Raw genomic sequence first — 24739 nt, 5'->3', positions numbered from 1 at the left:
AGAGAAAGAGGTAGAGATCAGTAGACGGAGAAAGCAAGATTAAAATAAAAAAAGTTGTGCTGGTATCTGATATGTATTCATTCCATGCTTCCTGACAACAAATTGCAATTTAATCCAAAAAGAGACTATTCTCATTCTGTGGTAATAAATAAATGACTAGGTCCATGTATTATATATCAGAGTCATTCCCTCACCCTCCAGCACGCTACCTACAGTACGTACGCCTCTCATTCTTACCCTGATTTATTCATTATGTCCAATAGTGCTCTTCTATAGAAAGGCCCTGTCTGGGAGATTGGTGCTGCTTGAACAATACATGGTTGATTCATTCATTTCATTCATGCCAATTACCTGGCGTCATATTCAGTGACGTTCTGTTAATTGATATCCAAATGTATGTGTGATAGATGAAGGGTGGGTTGATGTTGGTCGCCCGGTGTTTTATCCTAATTTATAATTTGATAAATGTGGGTTTTGATATATGAAATGTTTAGAATTGTGTTTGTTACGCGCAAGGCTTGACATTTAAATGAGGAATAAGAGCTCAGAGAGAACGTCAAGTAGTTCATATAGACTCAAATTTAAAACACTAACAGATTTTAATGAATCATTAATCTGTCACTCAGGTGACTTTTTACTGATTATAATGTTGGCCCCAACAGTAAACTAATCCGTGTTTCTATCATCTCTTTTGAGCGTGGGGCTACTCATTTTCTTTTTATGTATCTAGCAGAAGAAATATAAACTTGTGTGTGTGTGTGTGTTCCCTCATAGACTGTTGAACAATGTGACGAGCACATTCAGCCACACAGTGGAAGGTCTGTCTCCATACACAGACTACCTGTTCAGAGTGGTGGTGTCACACACGCACGGAGAGACCGCCAGTGACTGGACCAGCCTACGTACCGCAGAGGACAGTGAGTACACACACACACACACACACACACACGTGGTTTTAGGGCATAAACCCAAACATGCTGTTTACGATGTATACTGCCTTACACTCACAGGAACACATGCACTTGGAACACACACACATTCTTTGAAAAGTCACATTCTCATAACTCACATTCTCTCACAGACTACAAGCGATTAAACGAGTGATAGTTCATGTCCTTACACACAGACCGTGTGTACAGGGATTCTCTCTCACATACACACACTCACTCACATTCACATGAGAGAGAGAGAGGAGGGAGGGAGGGAGGGAGGGAGGGAGGGAGGGAGGGAGAGAGAATATTGAAAGTATATAGTGTGTGTAGATGACCTAGTCAGTGTCATTGCTAGCTAATTGCTGTAATAGAATCACATTAGACTCTCTGCAAAGTTAAACATGAATTACTTCTCTATTACAACATACAGTATAATTATAGTACCACTATCTGCATAGATTCGGGATGCGTTGTATTACTGCCCATCACTTTCTCCTAGCTTTTCAGAATCAGCACACCTGCTACACACACACCTTCCTCAATGGACGAATGGACAATTGAGACAGAGCTGCATATGGGAATATTTTGTGTGTGTGTGTGTGTGTGTGTGTGTTGTGTGTGTGTGTGTGTGTGTGTGTGTGTGTGTGTGTGTGTGTGTGTGTGTGTGTGTGTGTGTGTGTGCGCGCGCTTGTGCGTGCGGACAACAGGTCAGTAGTGCTATGTCCGCCACTCTAAGCCCTCTCTGTCTGTGGCCCGAACAGAGAGAACATGTATCAAACACACACCACCCAAACTGCTCTATCAATCAACACCTACATACACACTATTAACCCTGCACTCTTTTCCTACACACACAAACACACACACACACTTCTCCTTTGTGACTTGTGTAGAGGCGTTGCATTAGCCAGAGTGTGTGATAGTATGATGGTTGCTACCAGAGCTAAGACCTTTACATTCCGTGCGTTCACTGTGAAAGACACAACGCTGCTTTCAAGAGCCTCAACGCCACGAGTCAGCGCACGGCCACCGCCAGAGAGGATTATGGGAGATGCAGTGTATTAATGTCTACTGGCACCGCTAATAATCAGTCCCTCACATCTCATCACTACACACACACACACACACACGTCTCATCAACACACACACACACACACACACACACACACATCTCATCACTACACACACACACACACACACACGTCTCATCACTACACACACACACACACACGTCTCATCACCACACACACACACACACACACACATCTCATCACTACACACACACACACACACACACACCCACGTCTCATCACCACACACACACACACACACACACATCTCATCACTACACACACACACACACATCTCATCACCACACACACACACCCACGTCTCATCACCACACACACACACACATCTCATCACCACACACACACCCACATCTCATCACCACACACACACACATACACACATGTCATCACCACACACACACACACACACACACACACACACACACACACACACCAACGTCTCATCACCACACACACACACACCCACGTCTCATCACCACACACACACACACACACACACACACACACACACACACACACACACACACACACACACACGTCTCATCACACACACACACACACGTCTCATCACCACACACACACACACACACGTCTCATCACACACACACACACACACACACACACACACACACACACACACCCACGTCTCATCACCACACACACACACACACACATCTCATCACTACACACACACACACACATCTCATCACACACACACACACCACGTCTCATCACACACACACACACACACACACACATCTCATCACTACACACACACACACACATCTCATCACCACACACACACCCACGTCTCATCACCACACACACACACACATCTCATCACCACACACACACCCACATCTCATCACCACACACACACACATACACACATGTCATCACCACACACACACACACACACACACACACACACACACACACACACACATCTCATCACCACACACACACACACACACACACACACACACACACACACACACACACACACACACACACACACGCACACACACGTCTCATTACCACACACACACACACGCACACACATCTCATCACCACACACACACACATCATTGTGTCCCATCAGGTTGAAATAGTGGTTGAGGAAACTAAATGAACAGAGGCAAAGAGTCTAGGAGATTCTTCACAAATAATGTGGCTGAGAGAGCGATGTAGATGGAGGAGGGGTAGAGGACAGGCAAGGTGACAGATGAGGGGAAGATAGGATAACCATGGACCATATTTCCTTTGACTCTCTGGAAGAGTCCATGTCTGTTCTTTTTTTTTTTTTTAAATAGGCGTTGCGTTTTACATTTGTCCCTGATTTAGAAATGGCCTCGGAGATGGTCCACATCTGTCCCATTTACTGCTTATATACAGGAGAGGGACACACACACACACACACGCACACATACACACGCACATACACACGCACAGGAGCCACTGTTAGTTCTAGCCACGCTGTCAATGTTAAAGGCTTGTAGCCCAGAGTGGAAAGTAGCGGGTGTTACTTTTTGGAGAGCCTCATTAAACAGGAGCACAAGGTCAGAGGAAGACGTTCCTTAAGCTTCCAGATTATAGATAACTAAGAAAATAATTGTTTATATTTAATCATCTTTAATATTTGAAATTATAAACCATTTGAATATTTGGTCTATAAATTGAATTGGTATGTGGAGAGCAATATGAAGACATTAATAAGAAAATACACCGTGCTGATAGGAGATGCTGAGACACAGATTCAAATGGAATCTACAAAGGAAATGGAATGTTAGTTAATCACATAGATAGAATTGAACTGAATCAAATGTGATGTGGAGTGAATTTAGAATTCAAAGCGTGATTTACATGTTCATGTGAGGCCTCGTCATTCACATAACCAACCCAGCATGACACAACTAGGTTCTGTTCAAAGATAGTAATCCTACTCATGAATTAATTCATACATATTAAAGGATTTTTTTTTTACACTAGTTAGGTGAAGCACCTCATTGTCCTTGGAGCACAGAGGAGTTGTAGTTAATCAAATATTATATGTTCGACAGTGTTATATTAAATAGTATATATCATTAGTGTTATATTAAATAGTATATGTTCGACAGTGTTATATTAAATATTATATGTTCGACAGTGTTATATTAAATAGTATATATCATTAGTGTTATATTAAATAGTATATATCAATAGTGTTATATTAAATAGTATATATCAATAGTGTTATATTAAATAGTATATGTTCATTAGTGTTATATTAAATAGTATATGTTCATTAGTGTTATATTAAATAGTAAATGTTCATTAGTGTTATATTAAATAGTATATATCAATAGTGTTATATTAAATAGTATGTATCAATAGTGTTATATTAAATTGTGTATGTTCATTAGTGTTATATTAAATAGTATATATCAATAGTGTTATATTCAATAGTGTATGTTCATTAGTGTTATATTAAATAGTATATATCAATAGTGTTATATTCAATAGTGTATGTTCATTAGTGTTATATTCAATAGTATATGTTCATTAGTGTGTAGTGTCATTATAGCTTCTTACTTTTTCTTCTGTCTCTCTGTGGAGATGGTGCATGCACACACACACACACACACACACACACACACACACACACACACACACACACACACACACACACACACACACACACACACACACACACACACACACACACACACACCCACTTCTCCTTTCTTCTTTCTGAGTGTGTGGAGAACAGGGGTTTCACCTATCCAAGACAGATGAGATCGTTAAGTATCCATGAGGGCATCTGGTTTGCCCTGGTTTCTTTTTAATGTCATTTCTTCCATGAATTGTTATTCCTGGAACCTGACAGCTGGTCCTGTGAACATCAACTTTTACCATGTTCCTTATCTTTGTCTCTCATGTTCCCAGCTAAGGAACATGAGTGTGTGTGTGCGTGTGTGCGTGCGTGCATGTGTGTGTGCGTGTGTTTGTGTGTGTGCGTGTCTGGGTGTGTGTGTGCGTGCGTGCATGTGTGTGTGCGTGTCTGGGTGTGTGCGTGCGTGAGACCATGATTTTGAAGTAATTTTGACCTTATATAATTTTATATGCTTAGCTAATACATGAATACAAGGAAAGACTTAAGAATCTTATGTAATCAATATCTGCCTGTGAATTTGACAGCTGATTTAATCAAAAGGAATATGACTTCATAATAATTATCAAGAATCAAATTATCCTTATTTATATCCATATTCAGTTACGGTATTGAATTAAAGGGATTTCTTATTCATCTCTACGTATGTTTGTGCGTGTCACAGGAGGTTGGTGGCACCTAAATTGGGGAGGACGTGCTCGTGGTAATGACTGGAGGGGAATATGTGGAATGGTATCAAACACAACAAACACATGGTTTCCATGTGTTTGATGCCATTCCATTCCCTCCGTTCCAGCCATTATTATGAGCTGTCCTCCCCTCACCAGCCTCCACTTGTGTCCCTGTGTCTGCTGATATCCCTTATACTGTATACTGTGTATATTGTTTTCACTTAGTGTAAGGCGTTTCAGTAATGCTAATGTTATGTAATGTTAACCGTGACAGAATTACAATAGGGAACATACAGTATACAGTTTTTTTTTATTACGTGGCAGATTACTGGAAATTAATTTAATACATTTCTACAGGGACAGAGCGTGCAGTCTTCACTTCCCTATGACCGTAAACCCTGTAATTTGTCCTCTTTAACATCAGCCAGCCTGCTCACCTTCAAAAGCCTCATCCTCTCCTTCCACAGACCTCTGCTATGTTAAAAAGAATCCCCCCGCATCTCCCTCCGCCTCCCACTGCCCCCCTCCCGGCCTTGTCACTTGATTTTGTTATTACTATGCTAACCAAATCCTTATAAATGTGATTTAAGGCTTGGCGGCACGCGTTCTTGTTTAGCCTTCTGCTGTGGCGATTTACGGTGCCAGGGAGAGAGAGGGTGGGAGGGAGGGAGAGGGGGAGAGGAGGTACGGAGGGAGAGGGGGAGAGGAGGGAAGGCCTCTCAAAGTATCCCTAACGTCCTACCACTACATCTACTGGTAGAGTGGTGTTGAGTGGTGTTATTGGGGTAGAGTGGAGTTATTGGGGTAGAGTGGTGTTATTGGAGTATAGTGATGTTATTGGGGTGGAGTGGTGTTATTGGGGTAGAGTGGTGTTATTGGGGTAGAGTGGAGTTATTGGAGTATAGTGATGTTATTGGGGTGGAGTGGTGTTATCGGGTGGAGTGGTGTTATTGGAGTATAGTGATGTTATTGGGGTGGAGTGGTGTTATTGGAGTGGAGTGGTGTTATTGGTGTATAGTGGTGTTATTGGAGTATAGTGATGCTATTGGGGTGGAGTGGTGTTATTGAGGTGGAGTGGAGTTATTGGAGTATAGTGATGTTATTGGGGGTGGAGTGGTGTTATTGGGGTAGAGTGGTGTTATTGGGGTAGAGTGGAGTTATTGGAGTATAGTGATGTTATTGGGGTGGAGTGATGTTATTGGGGTGGAGTGGTGTTATCGGGTGGAGTGGTGTTATTGGTGTATAGTGATGTTATCGGGGTGGAGTTGTGTTATTGGGGTGGAGTGGTGTTATTGGGGTAGAGTGGTGTTATTGGGGTAGAGTGGAGTTATTGGAGTATAGTGATGTTATTGGGGTGGAGTGGTGTTATCGGGTGGAGTGGTGTTATTGGAGTATAGTGATGTTATTGGGGTGGAGTGGTGTTATTGGAGTGGAGTGGTGTTATTGGTGTATAGTGGTGTTATTGGAGTATAGTGATGCTATTGGGGTGGAGTGGTGTTATTGAGGTGGAGTGGAGTTATTGGAGTATAGTGATGTTATTGGGGGTGGAGTGGTGTTATTGGGGTAGAGTGGTGTTATTGGAGTATAGTGGTGTTATTGGGGTGGAATGGTGTTATTGGGGTAGAGTGGTGTTATTGGGGTAGAGTGGAGTTATTGGAGTATAGTGGTGTTATTGGTGTGGAGTGGTGTTATTTGAGTATAGTGGTGTTATTGGGGTGGAGTGGTGTTATTGGGGTAGAATGGAGTTATTGGGGTGGAGTGGTGTTATTGGGGTGGAGTGGTGTTATCGGGGTGGAGTGGTGTTATTGGTGTATAGTGATGTTATCGGGGTGGAGTGGTGTTATTGGGGTGGAGTGGTGTTATTGGGGTAGAGTGGTGTTATTGGGGTGGAGTGGTGTTATTGAGGTAGAGTGGTGTTATTGGGGTGGAGTGGTGTTATTGGGGTAGAGTGGTGTTATTGGGGTGAAGTGTTGTTATTGGGGTAGAGTGGTGTTATTCCAGTGTGTTCTAGCCTGCACGCGGAGAGCAGTAAAGCATCAATAAAATAAAAAGTACCTGCATCTTAAAATAAATTTCAATTGAAGAACTTAACAGCCCTTCAAATTGCAGAATTTAATACAGACCAGTAAAGCCTAAATAACACTCTGGGTCCTCTGTGCTGCTGGAAGAGAAGGAGAGGATGGCTGGGGAGTTGAGGGATCAAGGGGTGGGGTGACATAGTTGTGTGTGAGTGTGTGTGTGTGTGTGTGTGTGTGTGTGTGTGTGTGTGTGTGTGTGTGTGTGTGTGTGTGTGTGTGTGTGTGTGTGTGTGTGTGTGTGTGTGTGTGTGTGTGTGCGTGTGCGTGTGTGAGACGTGCGCGAGCGCATGTGTGCATCCATTTTTGCATGGGTGTCTGAGGGGGAGTGTTCAAATTCAAGGTGACTTGATGGTCTCATGTGGTAAAATTATTTACAATTGAGGCCTCTACTGAGTCTCGGCAGGTTTAATGGGGACCACAGACAGACAGACGGACGAACGGACGGGTGGACGGGCAGACAGACGGGCAGACAGATGGGCAGACGGACAGACAGACAGGCAGACAGACAGGCAGACAGGCAGACAGGCAGACAGATAGGCGGGCTGGGTCTCTTTGCTTATTCCCGGCGTCTCCTGGACCTTTGTGGTAATTGAATCAGGGAGAGTGCTGAGTGGAGCAAGCATAAAAAGCTGTTAACCTAAAGGTCAGCGCTGTGCATTGTTTATTTATCAGGGCTATGAGGGAGACTAGGAGGGAGGCTAGTAGGGAGACTAGTAAGGAGGCTAGGAGGGAGGCTAGGAGGGAGGCTAGTAAGGAGGCTAGTAGGGAGACTAGTAGGGAGACAAGTAAGGAGGCTAGTAGGGAGGCTAGTAGGGAGACTAGTAGGGAGACTAATAGGGGGGCTAGGAGGGAAACTAGTAAGGAGGCTAGTAGGGAGACTAGGAGGGAGGCTAGTGGGGAGATTTGGAGGGAGGCTAGTAAAGGAGGCTAGGAAAGAGACTTGTAAGGAGGCTAGGAGGGAGACTAGGAGGGAGGCTAGTAGGGAGGCTAGTAAAGGAGGCTAGGAAAGAGACTTGTAAGGAGGCTAGGAGGGAGATTAGTAAGGAGACTAGTAAGGAGGCTAGTAAGGAGGCTAGTAGGAAGACTAGGAGGGAAACTAGTAAGGAGGCTAGTAGGGAGACTAGTAAGGAGGCTAGGAGGGAGGCTCGGAGGGAGATTAGTAAGGAGGCTAGTAGGGAGGCTCAGAGGGAGGCTAGGAGGGAGATCAGTAAGGAGGCTAGGAGGGAGGCTCGGAGGGAGGCAAGGAGGGAGGCCAGTAGGGAGACTAGGATGGAGGCTAGGAGGGAGATCAGTAAGGAGGCTAGTAAAGGAGGCTAGTAGGGAGACTAGTAAGGAGACTAATAAGGGGGTAGTAGGGAGACTAGTAGGGAGGCTAGGAGGGAGATTAGTAAGGAGGTTATAAGGAAGATTTGTAAGGAGACTAGTAGGGAGACTAGTAAGGAGATTAGTAAGTATGCTAGTAGAGAGACTATTAGGGAGGCTAGTAGGGAGGCTAGTAGGGAGACTAGTAGGGAGGCTAGTAGGGAGAGTAGTTGGGAGGCTAGTAGAGAAACAAGTAGGGAGACTAGTAGGGAGACTAGTAAGGAGATTAGTAGGGAGACTAGTAGCGAGGCTATGAGGGAGATTGGTATGGAGGCTAGTAGGGAGCCCAGTAAGGAAACTAGTAGGGCGACTAGTAGGGAAGATTTTAGGGAGACTAGTAAGGAAGCTAGGAAAGAAACTAGTAAGGGGGCTATTAGGGGGATTAGTAAGGAGGCTAGTAGGGAGACTAGTAAGGAGGCTAGTAGGGAGACTAGTCGTGAGGCTAGTAGTGAGGCTAGGAGGGAGGCTAGTAGGGAGGCAAGTAGCGAGGCTAGAAGGGAGTTTAGGAGGGAGGCTAGGAAAGAGGCTAGTAAGGAGGCTAGGAAAGAGACTAGTAAGGAGACTATTAGGGAGACTAGTAAGGAGGCTAGGAAAGAGACTAGTAAGGAGGCTAGGATGGAGACTAGGAGGGAGGCTAGTAGTGAGGCTAGGAGGGAGGCTAGTAGGGAGGCAAGTAGCGAGGCTAGAAGGGAGTTTAGGAGGGAGGCTAGGAAAGAGGCTAGTAAGAAGGCTAGAAAGAGGCTAGTAAGGAGGCTAGTAGGGAGACTAGTAGGGAGACTAGTAAGGATGCTAGTAGGGAGACTAGTAGGGAGACTAGTAGGGAGACTAGTAAAGAGTCTAGTAGGTAGACTAGTAAGTAGGCTAGGAGGGAGGCTAGGAGGGAAACTAGGAAGGAAGCTAGTAGGGAGCCCTGCACCACACAGCCCTGACACACTGATGAAAAATCTACACTGGAACGCAGCTAGGCACTGAAAAACACTTGAATCACATACGTTCAGTTACACACGTTCAGTTATACACGTTCAGTTACACACATTCAGTTATACACGTTCAGTTACACACGCTCAGTTATACACGTTCAGTTACACACATTCAGTTATACACGTTCAGTTACACACATTCAGTTACACACATTCAGTTACACACATTCAGTTACACACGTTCAGTTACACACATTCAGTTATACACGTTCAGTTTTACACGTTCAGTTACACACGCTCAGACAAGGGCTGGAATCACAAATAAGTTACAAGATGGGTCAGGAACGGGTGTGTGTCAGAGTTAGGTGTTGGGCATCTCCCCGTAGAAAGATGGGTGAGAGCGGTGTCATCTAGGGTGAGAAGAGGGTGTGAGGTGTGTTATAGTAGGGGAGGGGAGGGGAGGGGGAGAGAGGGAGGCAGGGAGGGAGGAGAGGGTGAGGTAAGGTTTAGGGAAAGGGAAAGGGGGATACCTAGTCAGTTGTAGAACTGAATGCATTCAACTGAAGTGTGTCTTTTGCATTTAACACAACCCCTCTGAATCAGAGAGATGCGGAGGGCTGCTTTAATCGACATCCATGTCTTTGGCACCCGGGGAACAGTTAGTACTGGGTGAGGGTGAGCTACGGTGATGGCGAGGTTACCTCCCTCTATCTCCCCCTCTGGTCCCGGTGCCATCTGGGGGAGCCTTTAGCAGTTAACGTTAGCGCTTAGCAACGCAGCACGCTCTGAGCACGCTCAATCACCTTGATCCGCCTGCCCTTGCCGAAGCACCATTACCCTGCTACTGTGTGTGTGTGTGTGTGTGTGTGTGTGTGTGTGTGTGTGTGTGTGTGTGTGTGTGTGTGTGTGTGTGTGTGTGTGTGTGTGTGTGGGACCATTACCCCAGTACAGTCGGATGTAAATGGGGGAGGAAAACATTACCTTCAGAGCATGGGACAGAAATATCAATCATATCAGGTAGGGTGGAGGGAGAGAGAAAGGGAGAATGGAAGAGTGGAGAAAAGGTCATTTTTTATTTAACCTTTGTTCAACTAGGCAAGCCAGTTAAAGAACAAATTCTTATTTACAATGATGGCCTAGGAACAGCAGGTTAACTGCCTTGTTCAGGAGCAGTACAACAGATTGTTACCTTGTCAGCTCAGGGATTCAATCTAGCAACCTTTCAGTTACTGGCCCATCGCTCTAACCACTAGGCTACCTGCTTCCGGTAAAGAGGGAGGACACAAGGAAGACACAGACAGATAGACAAGGAAGGAGGAAAAATCCACTATTTCCATGGTTGACATATTCCTTCTTTTTAAATGTGAAAGCAGGAGGAGAGGAAAGGGAATGAAGAAGGGTAAAGACTAGGGTTGCAAAATTTCCGGAATTTTCAATAAATCCATTGGTTTACCCGAAATCCCTGTTGGAGGATTCTCACAATCAGTAGGGAATAAGCCGGAAGTCTGGAATCCTCCAACCAGGTTTTCTTGAAAACCAGAACATTTATTGAATGTTTCATGAATTTTGCAACTCTAAAAGGCTCCTTAGACCAGCGTTTCCCAAACTAGGGGTCACCTGATTTGAAAATGCGAGATATATATATTTTTTTGTTTTGTAAGTAACCTCTGGTAGCCGCTAGATGTGGTTGTAATAAACAGCAGTTTCTTTTTTCTTCATACAAATGTGTCTCTTTCTTTTGAACAGTTTAAGCTACAAAAGACACTAAATATTATATACAAAAGTATGCAAAATGCCAAACTTCGGTTAGAGTGGTGTAAAGCTCACTGCCATTGGACTCTGGAGCAGTGTAAACACGTTTTCTGGAGTGATAAATCACACCTCATATCTGGTAGTCCGACGGACGAATCTGAGTTTGACGGATGCCAGGAGAACGCTACCTGCCCGAATGCATAGTGCCAACTGTAAAGTTTGGTGGTGGAGGAATAATGTTCTGGGGCTGTTTTTAAAAATTTTGGGTTAGGCCAGTAAAGGGAAATCTTAACGCTACTGTTTACAATGATGTTCTAGATGATTCTGTGCTTCCAACTTTGTGGCAAGTTTGGGGAAGGCCATTTCTTGTTTCAGCATAACAATCAAATCAAATGTATTTTTATAGCCCTTCGTACATCAGCTGATATCTCAAAGTGCTGTACAGAAACCCAGCCTAAAACCCCAAACAGCAAGCAATGCAGGTGTTGAAGCACGTTGGCAAGGAAACATTCCCTAGAAAGGCCAAAACCTAGAAAGGAACCAGGCTATGGGGGTGGCCAGTCCTCTTCTGGCTGTGCCGGGTGTAGATTATAACAGAACATGGCCAAGATGTTCAAATGTTCATAAAAGACCAGCATGGTCGAATAATAGGTCTGGGTGTAATGGTTTTCTTCCATTGAAGGAGAGGAGGACCAAAATGCAGCGTGGTTAGAGTTCAACATGTTTAATATAGACGATAAACAAGAACACTACAAAATACAAAACAACAAATGTGAAAACCGAAACAGTCCTATCTGGTGCATAGACACAAAGACAGAAGACAACCACCCACAAAATACCCAAAGAGCATGGCTGCCTAAATATGGTTCCCAATCAGAGACAACGATAAACACCTGCCTCTAATTGAGAACCAATCTAGGCAACCATAGACTTACGTAATTACCTAGACTAGAAAACACCCCATAAACATACAAAACCCCTAGACCAGACAAAACACATAAATCCCCCATGTCACACCCTGACCTAACCAAAATAATACAGAAAACAAGGATAACTAAGGCCAGGGCGTGACACTGGGATAGGTAGCACGTCTGGTGAACAGGTCAGGATTCCATAGCCGCAGGCAGAACAGTTGAAACTGGAGCAGCAGCACGGCCAGGTGGACTGAGTACAGCAAGGAGTCATCATGCCAGGTAGTCCTGAGGCATGGTCCTAGGGCTCAGGTCCTCCGAGAGAGAGAAAGAAAGAGAGAATTAGAGAGAGCATACTTAAATTCACCCAGGACACCGGATAAGACAGGAGAAGTACTCCAGATATAACAAACTGACCCTAGCCCCCCGACACATAAACTACTGCAGCATAAATACTGGAGGCTGAGACAGGAGGGGCAGGAGACACTGTGGCCCCATCCGATGATACCCCCGGACAGGGCCAAACAGGAAGGTGAAAACCCCACCCACTTTGCCAATGCACAGCCCTCACACCACGAGAGGGATATCTTCAACCACCAACTTACCATCCTGAGACAAGGCCGAGTATAGCCCACAAAGATCTCCGCCACGGCACAACCCAAGGCGGGGCGCCAACCCAAACAGGAAGATCACATCAGTGACTCAACCCACTCAAGTGACGCACCCCTCCTAGGGACGACATGGAAGAGCACCAGTAAGCCAGTGACTCAGCCCCTGTAATAGGGTTAGAGGCAGAGAATCCCAGTGGATAGAGGGGAACCGGCCAGGCAGAGGCGGCAAGGGCGGTTCGTTGCTCCAGAGCCTTTCCGTTCACCTTCACACTCCTGGGCCAGACTACACTCAATCATATGACCCACTGAAGAGATGAGTCTTCAATAAAGACTTAAAGGTTGAGACCGAGTTTGCATCTCTCACATGGGTAGGCAGACCATTCCATAAAAATGGAGCTCTATAGGAGAAAGCCCTGCCTCCAGCTGTTTGCTTAGAAATTCTAGGGACAATTAGGAGGCCTGTGACTTGTGACCGTAGCGTACGTGTAGGTATGTACGGCAGGACCAAATCAGAGCGATAGGGAGGAGCAAGCCCACATAATGCTTTGTAGGTTAGCAGTAAAACCTTGAAATCAGCCCTTGCCTTGACAGGCTTCCAGTGTAGGGTAACATTTTTTTGGTTCTAGTCAGGATTCTAGCAGCCGTATTTAGCACTAACTGAAGTTTATTTAGTGCCTTATCCGGGTAGCCGGAAAGTAGAGCATGGCAGTAGTCTAACTTAGAAGTAACAAAAGCAGGGATTAATTTTTCTGCATCATTTTGGACAGAAAGTTTCTGATTTTTGCAATGTTATGTAGATGGAAAAAAGCTGTCCTTGAAACAGTCTTGATATGTTCGTCAAAAGAGAGATCAGGGTCCAGAATAATGCCGAGGTCCTTCAGTTTTATTTGAGACGACTGTACAACCATTAAGATTAATTGTTAGATTAAACAGAAGATCTCTTTGTTTCTTGGGACCTAGAACAAGCATCTCTGTTTTGTCCGAGTTTAAAATTAGAAAGTTTGCAGCCATCCACTTCCTTATGCCTGAAACACAGGCTTCTAAGCGAGGGCAATTTTGGGGCTACACCATGTTTCATTGAAATGTACAGCTGTGTGTCATCCGCATAGCAGTGAAAGTTAACATGTCTTCGAATGACATCCCCAAGAGGTAAAATATATAGTGAAAACAATAGCGGTCCTAAAACAGAACCTTGAGGAACACCGACATTTACAGTTGATTTGTCAGAGGATAAACCATTCACAGAGACAAACTGATATCTTTCTGGTGGTTAAGATCTAAACCAGGACAGAACTTGTCTGTGTAGACCCAATGTGGGTTTCCAATCTCAGCACTAAGGTCTCGGAGCACAAGGACAGATGCAGAGCCTTGGTCTGATGCCATTAAAAGGTAATTTACCACCTTCAAAAGTGCAGTCTTAGTGCTATGATGGGTTCTAAAACCAGACTGAAGCATCTTGTATACATTGTTTGTCTTCAGGAAGGCAGTGAGTTGCTGCGCAACAGCCTTTTCTTTTCTTTTGAGAGGAATGGAAGATTCGATATAGGCCGATAGTTTTTCATATTATCTGGGTCAAGGTTTGGCTTTTTCAAGAGAGGCTTTATTCCTGCCACTTTTAGTGAGTTTGGTACAGATCCGGTGGATAGAGAGCCGTTTATTATGTTCAACAGATGGCGGCCAAGCACAGGAATCAGCTCTTTCAGTAGTTTAGTTGGATTTGGGTCCAGTATGCAGCTTGAAGGTTTAGAGGCCCTGATTATTTTCATAATTGTGTCAAGAGATATAGTACTAAAACACTTGAGTGTCTCTCCACTTGTTGATCCTATGTCCTGGCAGAGTTGTGCAGACTCAGGACAACTGAGCTTTGATGGAATACGCAGATTTAAAGAGGAGTCTGTAATTTGCTTTCTAATAATCATGATCTTTTCCTCAAAGAAATGTATGAATTTATTACTGCTGAAGTGAAAGCCATCCTCACTTGGGGAATGCTGCTTTTTAGTTAGCTTTGCGACAGTATCAAAAATACATTTCGGATTGTTCTTATTTTCCTCAATTAAGTTGGAAAAATTGGAATGATCGAGTAGCAGTAAGGGTTCTTCGATACTGCCCGGTACTGTCTTTCCAAGCTAGTCGGAAGACTTACAGTTTGTTGTGGCACCATTTCCGTTACAATTTCCTGGAAGCCTGCTTCAGAGCTCGGGTATTTTCTGTATACCAGGGAGCTAGTTTCTGATGGAAATGTTTTTAGTTTTAGGGGTGCAACTGCATCTAGGGTATTGTGCAAGGTTAAATTGAGTTCCTCAGTTAGGTGGTTAACTGATTTTTGTCCTCTGACATCCTTGGGTAGGCAGAGGGAGTCTGGAAGGGCATCAAGAAATCTTTGTGTTGTCTGTGAATTTATAGCACAACTTTTGATGCTCTTTGGTTGGGGACTGAGCAGATTTTTTGTTGCAATTGCAAACGTAATAAAATGGTGGTCAGATAGTCCAGGATTATGAGGAAAAACATTAAGATCCACAACATTTATTCCATGGGACAAAACTAGGTCCAGAGTATGACTGTAACAGTGAGTAGGTCCAGAGACATGTTGGACAAAACCCACTGAGTCGATGAAAAATTAGAATATTATCTGCTATGACTACAAGGTCCTATAGGAATTCTGGGAACTCAATGAGGAACGCTGTATATGGCCCAACAATGCCCCCGTGCACAAAACCAGGTACATACAGAAATGGTTTGTCGAGATCGGTGTGGAAGAACATGACTTGCCCTCACAGAGCCCTGACCTCAACCCCATCGAACACCTTTGGGATGAATTGGAAGACCGACTGCGAGTCAATCCTTATCTCCCAACATCAGTGCCCGACCTCACTAAAACTCTTGTGGCTGAATGAAGCAAGTCCCGGCAGAAATGTTCCAACATCTAGCGGAAAGCCTGTTATAGCAGCAAAGGGGGGACCAACCATATTAATGCCCATGATTTTGGAATGAGATGTTCGACGAGCACGGTTGGTCAGGTGGTGTATTATGACCCCATCACTGAAAAAGAAGACTCTCAGGAACACGTATAATGTTTCCCTCAATCCACACAATACTTATTAGAACAGTGGACAAGACCAAACTGGGGAAATGTTGTTTCTACACAGAATATCATACAAAATGATTGCTTGATGATCTTCTGAACTTCCCAATACATTTCTGGTGCATTTCAGTCACTTCAAACCATACTTCCTTGAAACAAAAGTACTGTCAGATGTATTTGTAATAGACTGTCATAGCCCATAAAAAATGTAAACGTTGACCTTTGATTACATCACTTTTTTTTACATGGTGGGGTTGCAAATGTACATATTTTTTTTCCAAAATGGGGTCTTGGGCCTAACAAGTTTGGTAACCACTGCCTTAGACTTAGTCAACAGACAAACTGAACACAGAACTCCCCTAACAGACCAGACTGACAAACCAGTTTCACTTATGGTATGTTGAGAAGCTATGGGGTATCACACTTTTCAAGGGGGTGAGGCTATTCAAGGGGGATGCTAGAGTGTCAAGATTTAATGTCACGTGCACAATTACCGTGAAATGCCTTTCTTGCATTCTCCAAACCCAACAATGCAGAGTGGACATATTAATGTAGGACAAAAAATAACATGAGTTAGAACAAAAATTCATGTTAGAACAAAAATACATAAGAAGTAAAAATAAGAAATAAGAACAGAAGAAAGTTAGAAGCTATATACAGGGTCAGTACCAATATTATAATGTGCAGGGACACTGGATCAATAGAGGTAGATATGCTATACCAAGCAGTGATGCAGCCAGTCAAGATGCTCTCAATGGTGCAACTGTAGAACTTTTTGATGATTTGAGGGCCCATTCCAAACCTTTTCAACCTCCTGAGGGGGAAGAGGCGCTCTTGTGCCTTCGTCACAACTGTGTGCGTGTGAGTGGACCATTTTAAGTCCTTAGTGATTTGGACACTGAGCAACTTGAAGCTCTCGACACTATCCACTCCATCTATGTGGATGGGGTTGTGCTTGCAGCAGACCCCCTTGTTTTCTGTAGTCCGCGATCAGCTCCTGGGTCTTACTGACTTTGAGGGAGAGGTTGCTATCATGTGATCAGGCCTACCACCATCGTGTCGTCTGCAAAATTGATGATGGTGTTGGAGTCGCGTGTGGCCACCAGTCGTGGGTGAACAAGGAGTACAGGAGTGGAATAAGCACACACCCCTGTGGGGCCCCCATGTTGAAGGTCAGCGTGGCAGAGGAGATGTTGCCTCTGTCTCGTGTCTGTGTTCTTTTGCCCATCTTAATCTTTCCTTTTTATTGGCCAGTCTGAGATATGACATTTTCTTTGCAACTCTGCCTAGAAGGCCAGCATCCCGGAGTCGCCTCTTCACTGTTGACGTTGAGACTGGTGCTTTGCGGGTACTATTTAATGAAGCTGCCAGTTGAGGACTTGTGAGGTGTCTGTTTCTCGAGCTAGACACTCTAATGTACTTGTCCTCTTGCTCAGTTGTGCACCAGGGCCTCCCACTAGCTTTTTAAAATGATCAAGTTGCATTAGCTAACACAGCGTGTCATTGGAACACTGAAGTGCTAATGGTAATGGGCCTCTGTACGCCTATGTAGATATTCCATTCAAAGTTAGCCGTTTCCAGCTACAATAGTCATTTACAACTTTAACAATGTCAGCACTGTATTTCTGATCAATTTGATGTTCTTTTAATGGATAAAAAATGTGCTTTTCTTTCAAAAACATGGACATTTCTAAGTGACTAAACTTTTGAACGGTAGTGTACATTTAAAAGCATTAACATGTAGTGTGTGTGCATCTATGAGTTCCACGTACATATCAGTACATACAACAAGAAGGTCACATGGTGGAGAGGCATTGGGCCGTGAGGCATTGCTTTATTTGTTTTTAGAAACCAAGTTTGTTGTTCACTTGTACTCTTTGAGAGGGAAGTGAGTTCCATGCACTCATGGGTCTGTATAATACTGTACATTTCCTTGAATTTGTTTTGTTTTGGACCTGGGGACTGTGAAAAGACCCCTGGTGAATATCTGGTGGGGTAAGTGTGTTTGTCAGTGCTGTGTGTAAGTTGACAATGCTTCCTTGTAAACAGGAAGCAGGAGTACAGAGTGATTTGCCGAATAGCGGATGAGGGAGGGCCTTGAATGCTTGCTTGTGGGTGGAGTGACTTTATCACCCCTAATTGCGAAGGAGACGTGTTGATGGAAGTTGGGCGTCACGTGTCTTAATGACGCGGAATTAAAATCGCTGGCGACAAGACAGGATGTTTTATCCTGAGGTGGAATGTATACAAAATGAGGACAGCTGAAAACTCCCTCAGGAGGTAGAAGGGTCGGCATTTGACCATCAGGTATGGAGAAAGGCCTTTCCATATTTTTATCTTTATTTAGACAGTGAGGAATGTAGATGTAGAGGGCTGTAGTTGTAGAGGGGAAACCGTGAGAATGTGTCTGGGGTGGGATTCGGTCCTATGTCGCTGCTGGACAACATGTGCAAAGTAGACTGCAGCTCTACTGCTGTGTCACGCTTCTGCAAACTAAGGCCTTTAGAGCCTTGTTATCGCCCTTTGTTTCATCAGCTCACCCTGTAATAAGACAGTATGTGTACATATGTGTGTGTGCATATTGTACATCGATGTAAATGTGTGTGTGCCTGCATTCCTGTGTGTAATTATGAAAATGACCGGAGCTGTCGTACACTAGAAGCGTGTGAAGGATTCCGTGTGTGTGTGTGTGTGTGTGTGCGTGTGTGCGTGCGTGCGTGCGTGCGTGAAGGAATCCGTATCATGAGCGCTTGGCAGTGGGAAGTGTGGAAGTAGCCATTCAGTGGAAATGGCCAGTCACATACTTGAGTGATTACAATATTTCCTCAGATTCAGTGCCATCTCTCCCCAGCTCATAGTTGATATCACTGCCTATAACCTCCATTGAATCCATAAATATAATTTGCTGTGTGGCCGAGCCCGAACGTTTTGCTGGCCCCTCACACTCGCTAAATGAGCTGATTTGCACATCGCTGTGTGTGCCCTCGATTCTAATCCCAGGAATAGGGCCCTCCAAATCACTGTTTGTCCTTGTGATGTCACTCTTGACGTTCCGTTGTCAAATGATAATTCCGCCACACTCTCTCTTCTCATCTCCTCGCTTCTCACCACACACACACACACACACACACACACACACACACACACACACACACACACACACACACACACACACACACACACACACACACACACACACACACAGAAACACACACACACACACACACACACACATAGTGCACAAGGCCTTCCTTCCACATTGATGAAATAATAATCCCTCTTTTTCCTTTGTTCTTTTCCACTAAAAGGCTATAGTCACTGTAACAAGAAATTATGTTTACTGAACAAAAATTAAAATGCAACATGTAACGATTTTACTGCGCTAAAGTTTATATGAGGAACTCAGTCAATTATAATGTATTCATTAGGCCCTAATCTATGGATTTCACATGACTGGGAATACAGGTATGCATCTTTTGGTCACAGATACCTTAAAATAAATGGGCCTCACAATGGGCTTCACAATGGGCCTCACAATAGGACTCACAATGGACCTCACAAAGGGCTTCACAATGGGACTCACAATGGGCCTCAGAATAGGACTCACAATGGGCCTCACAATGGGCTTCACAATGGGCCTCACAATAGGACTCACAATGGACCTCACAAAGGGCTTCACAATGGGCTTCACAATGGGCCTCAGAATAGGACTCACAATGGGCCTCACAATGGGCTTCACAATGGGCCTCACAATGGGCCTCACAATGGGCTTCACAATGGGTTCTCACAATGGGCTTCACAATGGGCCTCACAATGGGACTCCCAATGGGCTTCACAATGGGTCTCACAATGGGTCTCACAATGGGCTTCACAATGGGCCTCAGGATCTTGTCATGGTATTTCTGTGCATTCAAATTGCCATCAATAAAATGCAATTTTGTTCGTTGTCCGTAGCTTTTACCTGCCCATACCATAACCCCACCGCCACCATGGGGCACTCTGTTTACAATGTTGACATCAGCAAACCACTCGTCCACATGACGTCGTACAGTACGTGTTGTGAGGCCGGTTGGACGTACTGTAAAATTCTCTAAAATGATGTTGGAGGTGATTTATGGTAGAGAAATTAACATTAAATTATCTGGCAAAAGCTCTGGTGGACATTCCGGCAGTCATCATGCCAATTGCACACTCTGTGGCATTGTGTTGTGAGACCTTATATTGTCCCCAGCACCTGTGTAATGATCATGCTGTTTAATCAGCTTCTTGATATGCCACAACTGTGAGGTGGATGGATTATCTTGGCAAAGGAGAAATGCTCACTAACAGGGATGTAAAGAAATTGGTGCACATCATTTGAGAGAATTAAGCTTGTTGTATGTATGGAACATTTCTGGGATCATGGTACTAACACTTTACTTGTTGTGTTTATATTTTTGTTCAGTGTAGTTTTGTAACACCTGTCCCAGACCTTAGTAGACAGACTGGGTTTGATGTGTAGGGGGTTGAGGAAAAAATCAAACCAATCAGGTTGGTAATCATGAGAGCGAGAGTAGGGAGTTTGGGAACCATTCTAAACCTGTGTTTATTGTTGTCTGTTTTGTCTCTCTCGCTCTCTCTCTCTCTCTCTCTCTCTCTCTCTCTCTCTCTCCCTTACCTCTCTGCTGCCCCCACTCCTTCCCTCTAGGTCCAGGTCCCGTGGACCCCCCTGTGGTGTCAGCCCTCCAGTCGCATAGTGTGTCAGTCTCCTGGGCCCCCCCAGCCCAGCCCAACGGGGGGATCACCCACTACACTCTCCACCTCACCTCCACCCTGTCCCTGTCACACAGCACTGCTACAGTACCAGGCAACACTACCAGTTACAGCCTCTATAACCTCCTGCCCTACCAACTCTACAACCTGCAGGTGGGTGGGAGGATGGTTTGGTGTGATGGATGGATGGATAGATGGATGGATGGATGGATAGGTAGGGAGGTAGGTGGGTGGGTGGGTGGATGGTTTGGTGTGATGGATGGTTTGGTGTGATTGATGATTCAACACATTAAAGTCTATGCCTGTCTAACTGTATTGTCCTCTGTCGTGCTGTTAGGTGGAGGCCTGTACCCCGGCAGGGTGTACTCTCTCTGGGGAGTCCCAGTCCTTCCATACCCCCGCTGCCCCACCGGAGGGAGTCCCGGTCCCCCACCTCTACTCTGACACCCCCACCTCAGTACTACTGTCCTGGGGAGCCCCGGAGAGGAGCAACGGAGAACTGGAGGGGTGAGACATCATAACAAGAGATGATGGCTTTAATAACACTCTATTCCCCATGGTGTGCTCTAGTTTGGACAGCATCATGTGGCCCTCGCAATGTGACCATAGTGAAACATAGTGAAACATAGTGAAACATAGTAAAACATAGTGAAACATAATAAAACATAGTGAAACATAGTAAAACATAGTGAAACATAGTGAAACATAGTGAAACATAATAAAACATAGTGAAACATAGTGAAACATAGTGAAACATAATAAAACATAGTAAAACATAGTGAAACATAGTGAAACATAATAAAACATAGTGAAACATAATAAAACATAGTGAAACATAGTGAAACATAGTAAAACATAGTGAAACATAGTAAAACATAGTGAAACATAATAAAACATAGTAAAACATAGTGAAACATAGTGAAACATAGTGAAACATAATAAAACATAGTGAAACATAGTGAAACATAATAAAACATAGTAAAACATAGTGAAACATAATAAAACATCGTAAAACATAGTGAAACATAATAAAACATAATAAAACATAGTGAAACATAGTGAAACATAATAAAACATCGTAAAACATAGTAAAACATAATAAAACATAGTGAAACATAGTAAAACATAATAAAACATAATAAAACATAATAAAACATAGTGAAACATAGTAAAACATAGTAAAACATAGTGAAACATAATAAAACATAGTGAAACATAATGAAACATAATAAAACATAGTGAAACATAGTAAAACATAATAAAACATAATAAAACATAGTAAAACATAGTGAAACATAGTAAAACATAGTGAAACATAATAAAACATAGTGAAACATAATAAAACATAATAAAACATAGTGAAACATAATAAAACATAGTGAAACATAATAAAACATCGTAAAACATAGTGAAACATAATAAAACATAGTAAAACATAATAAAACATAGTGAAACATAGTGAAACATAATAAAACATAGTGAAACATAGTGAAACATAGTGAAACATAGTGAAACATAATAAAACATAGTGAAACATAGTGAAACATAGTGAAACATAATAAAACATAGTAAAACATAGTGAAACATAGTGAAACATAATAAAACATAGTGAAACATAATAAAACATAGTGAAACATAGTGAAACATAGTAAAACATAGTGAAACATAGTAAAACATAGTGAAACATAATAAAACATAGTAAAACATAGTGAAACATAGTGAAACATAGTGAAACATAATAAAACATAGTGAAACATAGTGAAACATAATAAAACATAGTAAAACATAGTGAAACATAATAAAACATCGTAAAACATAGTGAAACATAATAAAACATAATAAAACATAGTGAAACATAGTGAAACATAGTGAAACATAATAAAACATCGTAAAACATAGTAAAACATAATAAAACATAGTGAAACAGAAACATAGTGAAACATAGTAAAACATAATAAAACATAATAAAACATAATAAAACATAGTGAAACATAGTAAAACATAGTAAAACATAGTAAAACATAGTGAAACATAATAAAACATAGTGAAACATAATGAAACATAATAAAACATAGTGAAACATAGTAAAACATAATAAAACATAATAAAACATAGTAAAACATAGTGAAACATAGTAAAACATAGTGAAACATAGTGAAACATAGTGAAACATAATAAAACATCGTAAAACATAGTGAAACATAATAAAACATAGTGAAACATAATAAAACATAATAAAACATAGTGAAACATAATAAAACATAGTGAAACATAATAAAACATAGTAAAACATAGTGAAACATAGTAAAACATAGTGAAACATAGTGAAACATAGTGAAACATAATAAAACATCGTAAAACATAGTGAAACATAATAAAACATAGTGAAACATAATAAAACATAATAAAACATAGTGAAACATAATAAAACATAGTGAAACATAATAAAACATAGTGAAACATAATAAAACAGACTGCACTATATAGGGAATATTTAAATGAACTACAACCGAAAATGTTATGAATTTCAGTTTCCATCTGTGTTCTCTTCCTGTATAGACTTGCATATTGCATTTTTTTTATAATAATCCTAATTCCTATCCATGTGTTTGTAGATGGGTGGTGGAGAGGAGTGTGAGAGGCACCCAGCAGGTATCCACAGTGGTCAGACTTCCCCCATCCCCTCCTCCCCTCTCCTATCTGGACCACTCTTCAGCCCTCAGCCCCTGGACCTCCTACCAGTACCGCCTCGTGGCCAGCACACAGGCTGGATCTAACACTAGTGCCTGGGCTAACATCACCACCAGACCCTCTCGTCCTGCCGGTCTAGTCCCACCACGGGTAGATGTGCTGGGACCGGACTCACTGCAGGTTGGTGGAGGTGTGGGTGTTGTGACTTTAGTTTGGGTTTTGGTGCTGTTACTAAGCCAATAACAGACCATGTCTCAGCTAACCAGCCAATAAGATGTATCTACCTCAAGTTGTGGTAGACATTCTTTGAAACACTACAGTATATAGGCCAATGTCACATTGGTATTCATGCTTATATTGTGTGTATTCATTTTGAACAGTTCCCCCCCTGAGCTCTCTCGCTCTCATATAATGCACACACACACACTCTCAAAACGTGCGCACACACACATACAAAACGGTGTTTCAGACACTAAACTCAAGGTCCCCTTCCGTAAGTAGGCAGGATCATGACCCTGTTTGTAGTGAATTCCTTCCTGTCGGCCATATTAACAAGACTCTAGCTAAGTATGAATGAAGACATCTAAATTAGCACATCACGTCCCGCCCACACACACAAACATGCACACATACATTCATATACACACGCCCCTGCACTAATGCTAACTGTATGAAAATGCTAATTCCTGTCATCATTTCAGACGCAACCCTGTCGTCACGATGCTTTAGGGGTCAGAGGTAATTTATTTCTTAGTGTTTCTTCCTGGTTCAGCCCAATTACACGCTTCCTGTTTATGTCTGACTGGTAATGCAAAAAAACAATAGTGTTCACTGAGACCCAGGTTTAACTTTCTCTCTCGCTCTGTATTAAATTGCAATTTGTTGTCAGGAAGCATGGAATGAATACGTATCAGATACCAGCACAACTGCTCTCTCCATCTACTGATCTCTCTCTCTCTCTTTCTTTCCTTTCTTTCTCTTTCTTGTTCCGGTCTGACTCTCTCTTTAAAATCATACTGGAATCTGAGAATCCAACTGTTTTCCATTCATGATTACTATATAAATCTCAGACTCAGCTTGCCTTTACCTCAATCCTACTCCCTCTGGTACTTTACTAAGGACAATACAGCTTCTTCTCAGAACATGAGTAATTCCATCCAGGGTGCTATCAGTGTTTTAAGGTGGTATAAATCCTAGCAGTGTACCTGCTGATTGAATAGAGGGGACTCCAGAGAG

At 42.9% G+C, this 24739-nt stretch overlaps 1 protein-coding gene across 1 annotated transcript in view; it reads left to right on the top strand.

Moving 5' to 3' along the window:
* The window catches only part of LOC135507509 (usherin-like), a 474271-nt gene that overhangs the window by 246850 nt on the left and 202682 nt on the right, over positions 1-24739 (top strand). Inside the window, 4 exon segments of the mRNA XM_064927019.1 lie at positions 775-917; positions 20748-20965; positions 21150-21319; positions 23428-23683. Coding sequence (XP_064783091.1) covers positions 775-917; positions 20748-20965; positions 21150-21319; positions 23428-23683 — 787 coding nt within the window.

The sequence above is a fragment of the Oncorhynchus masou genome, chromosome 21 (genome assembly GCF_036934945.1).
Source record: "Oncorhynchus masou masou isolate Uvic2021 chromosome 21, UVic_Omas_1.1, whole genome shotgun sequence".
NCBI lineage: Eukaryota > Metazoa > Chordata > Actinopteri > Salmoniformes > Salmonidae > Oncorhynchus > Oncorhynchus masou.
Note: the sequence above shows the minus strand (reverse complement) of the source record. Positions and strands in the feature narration are given on the sequence as shown.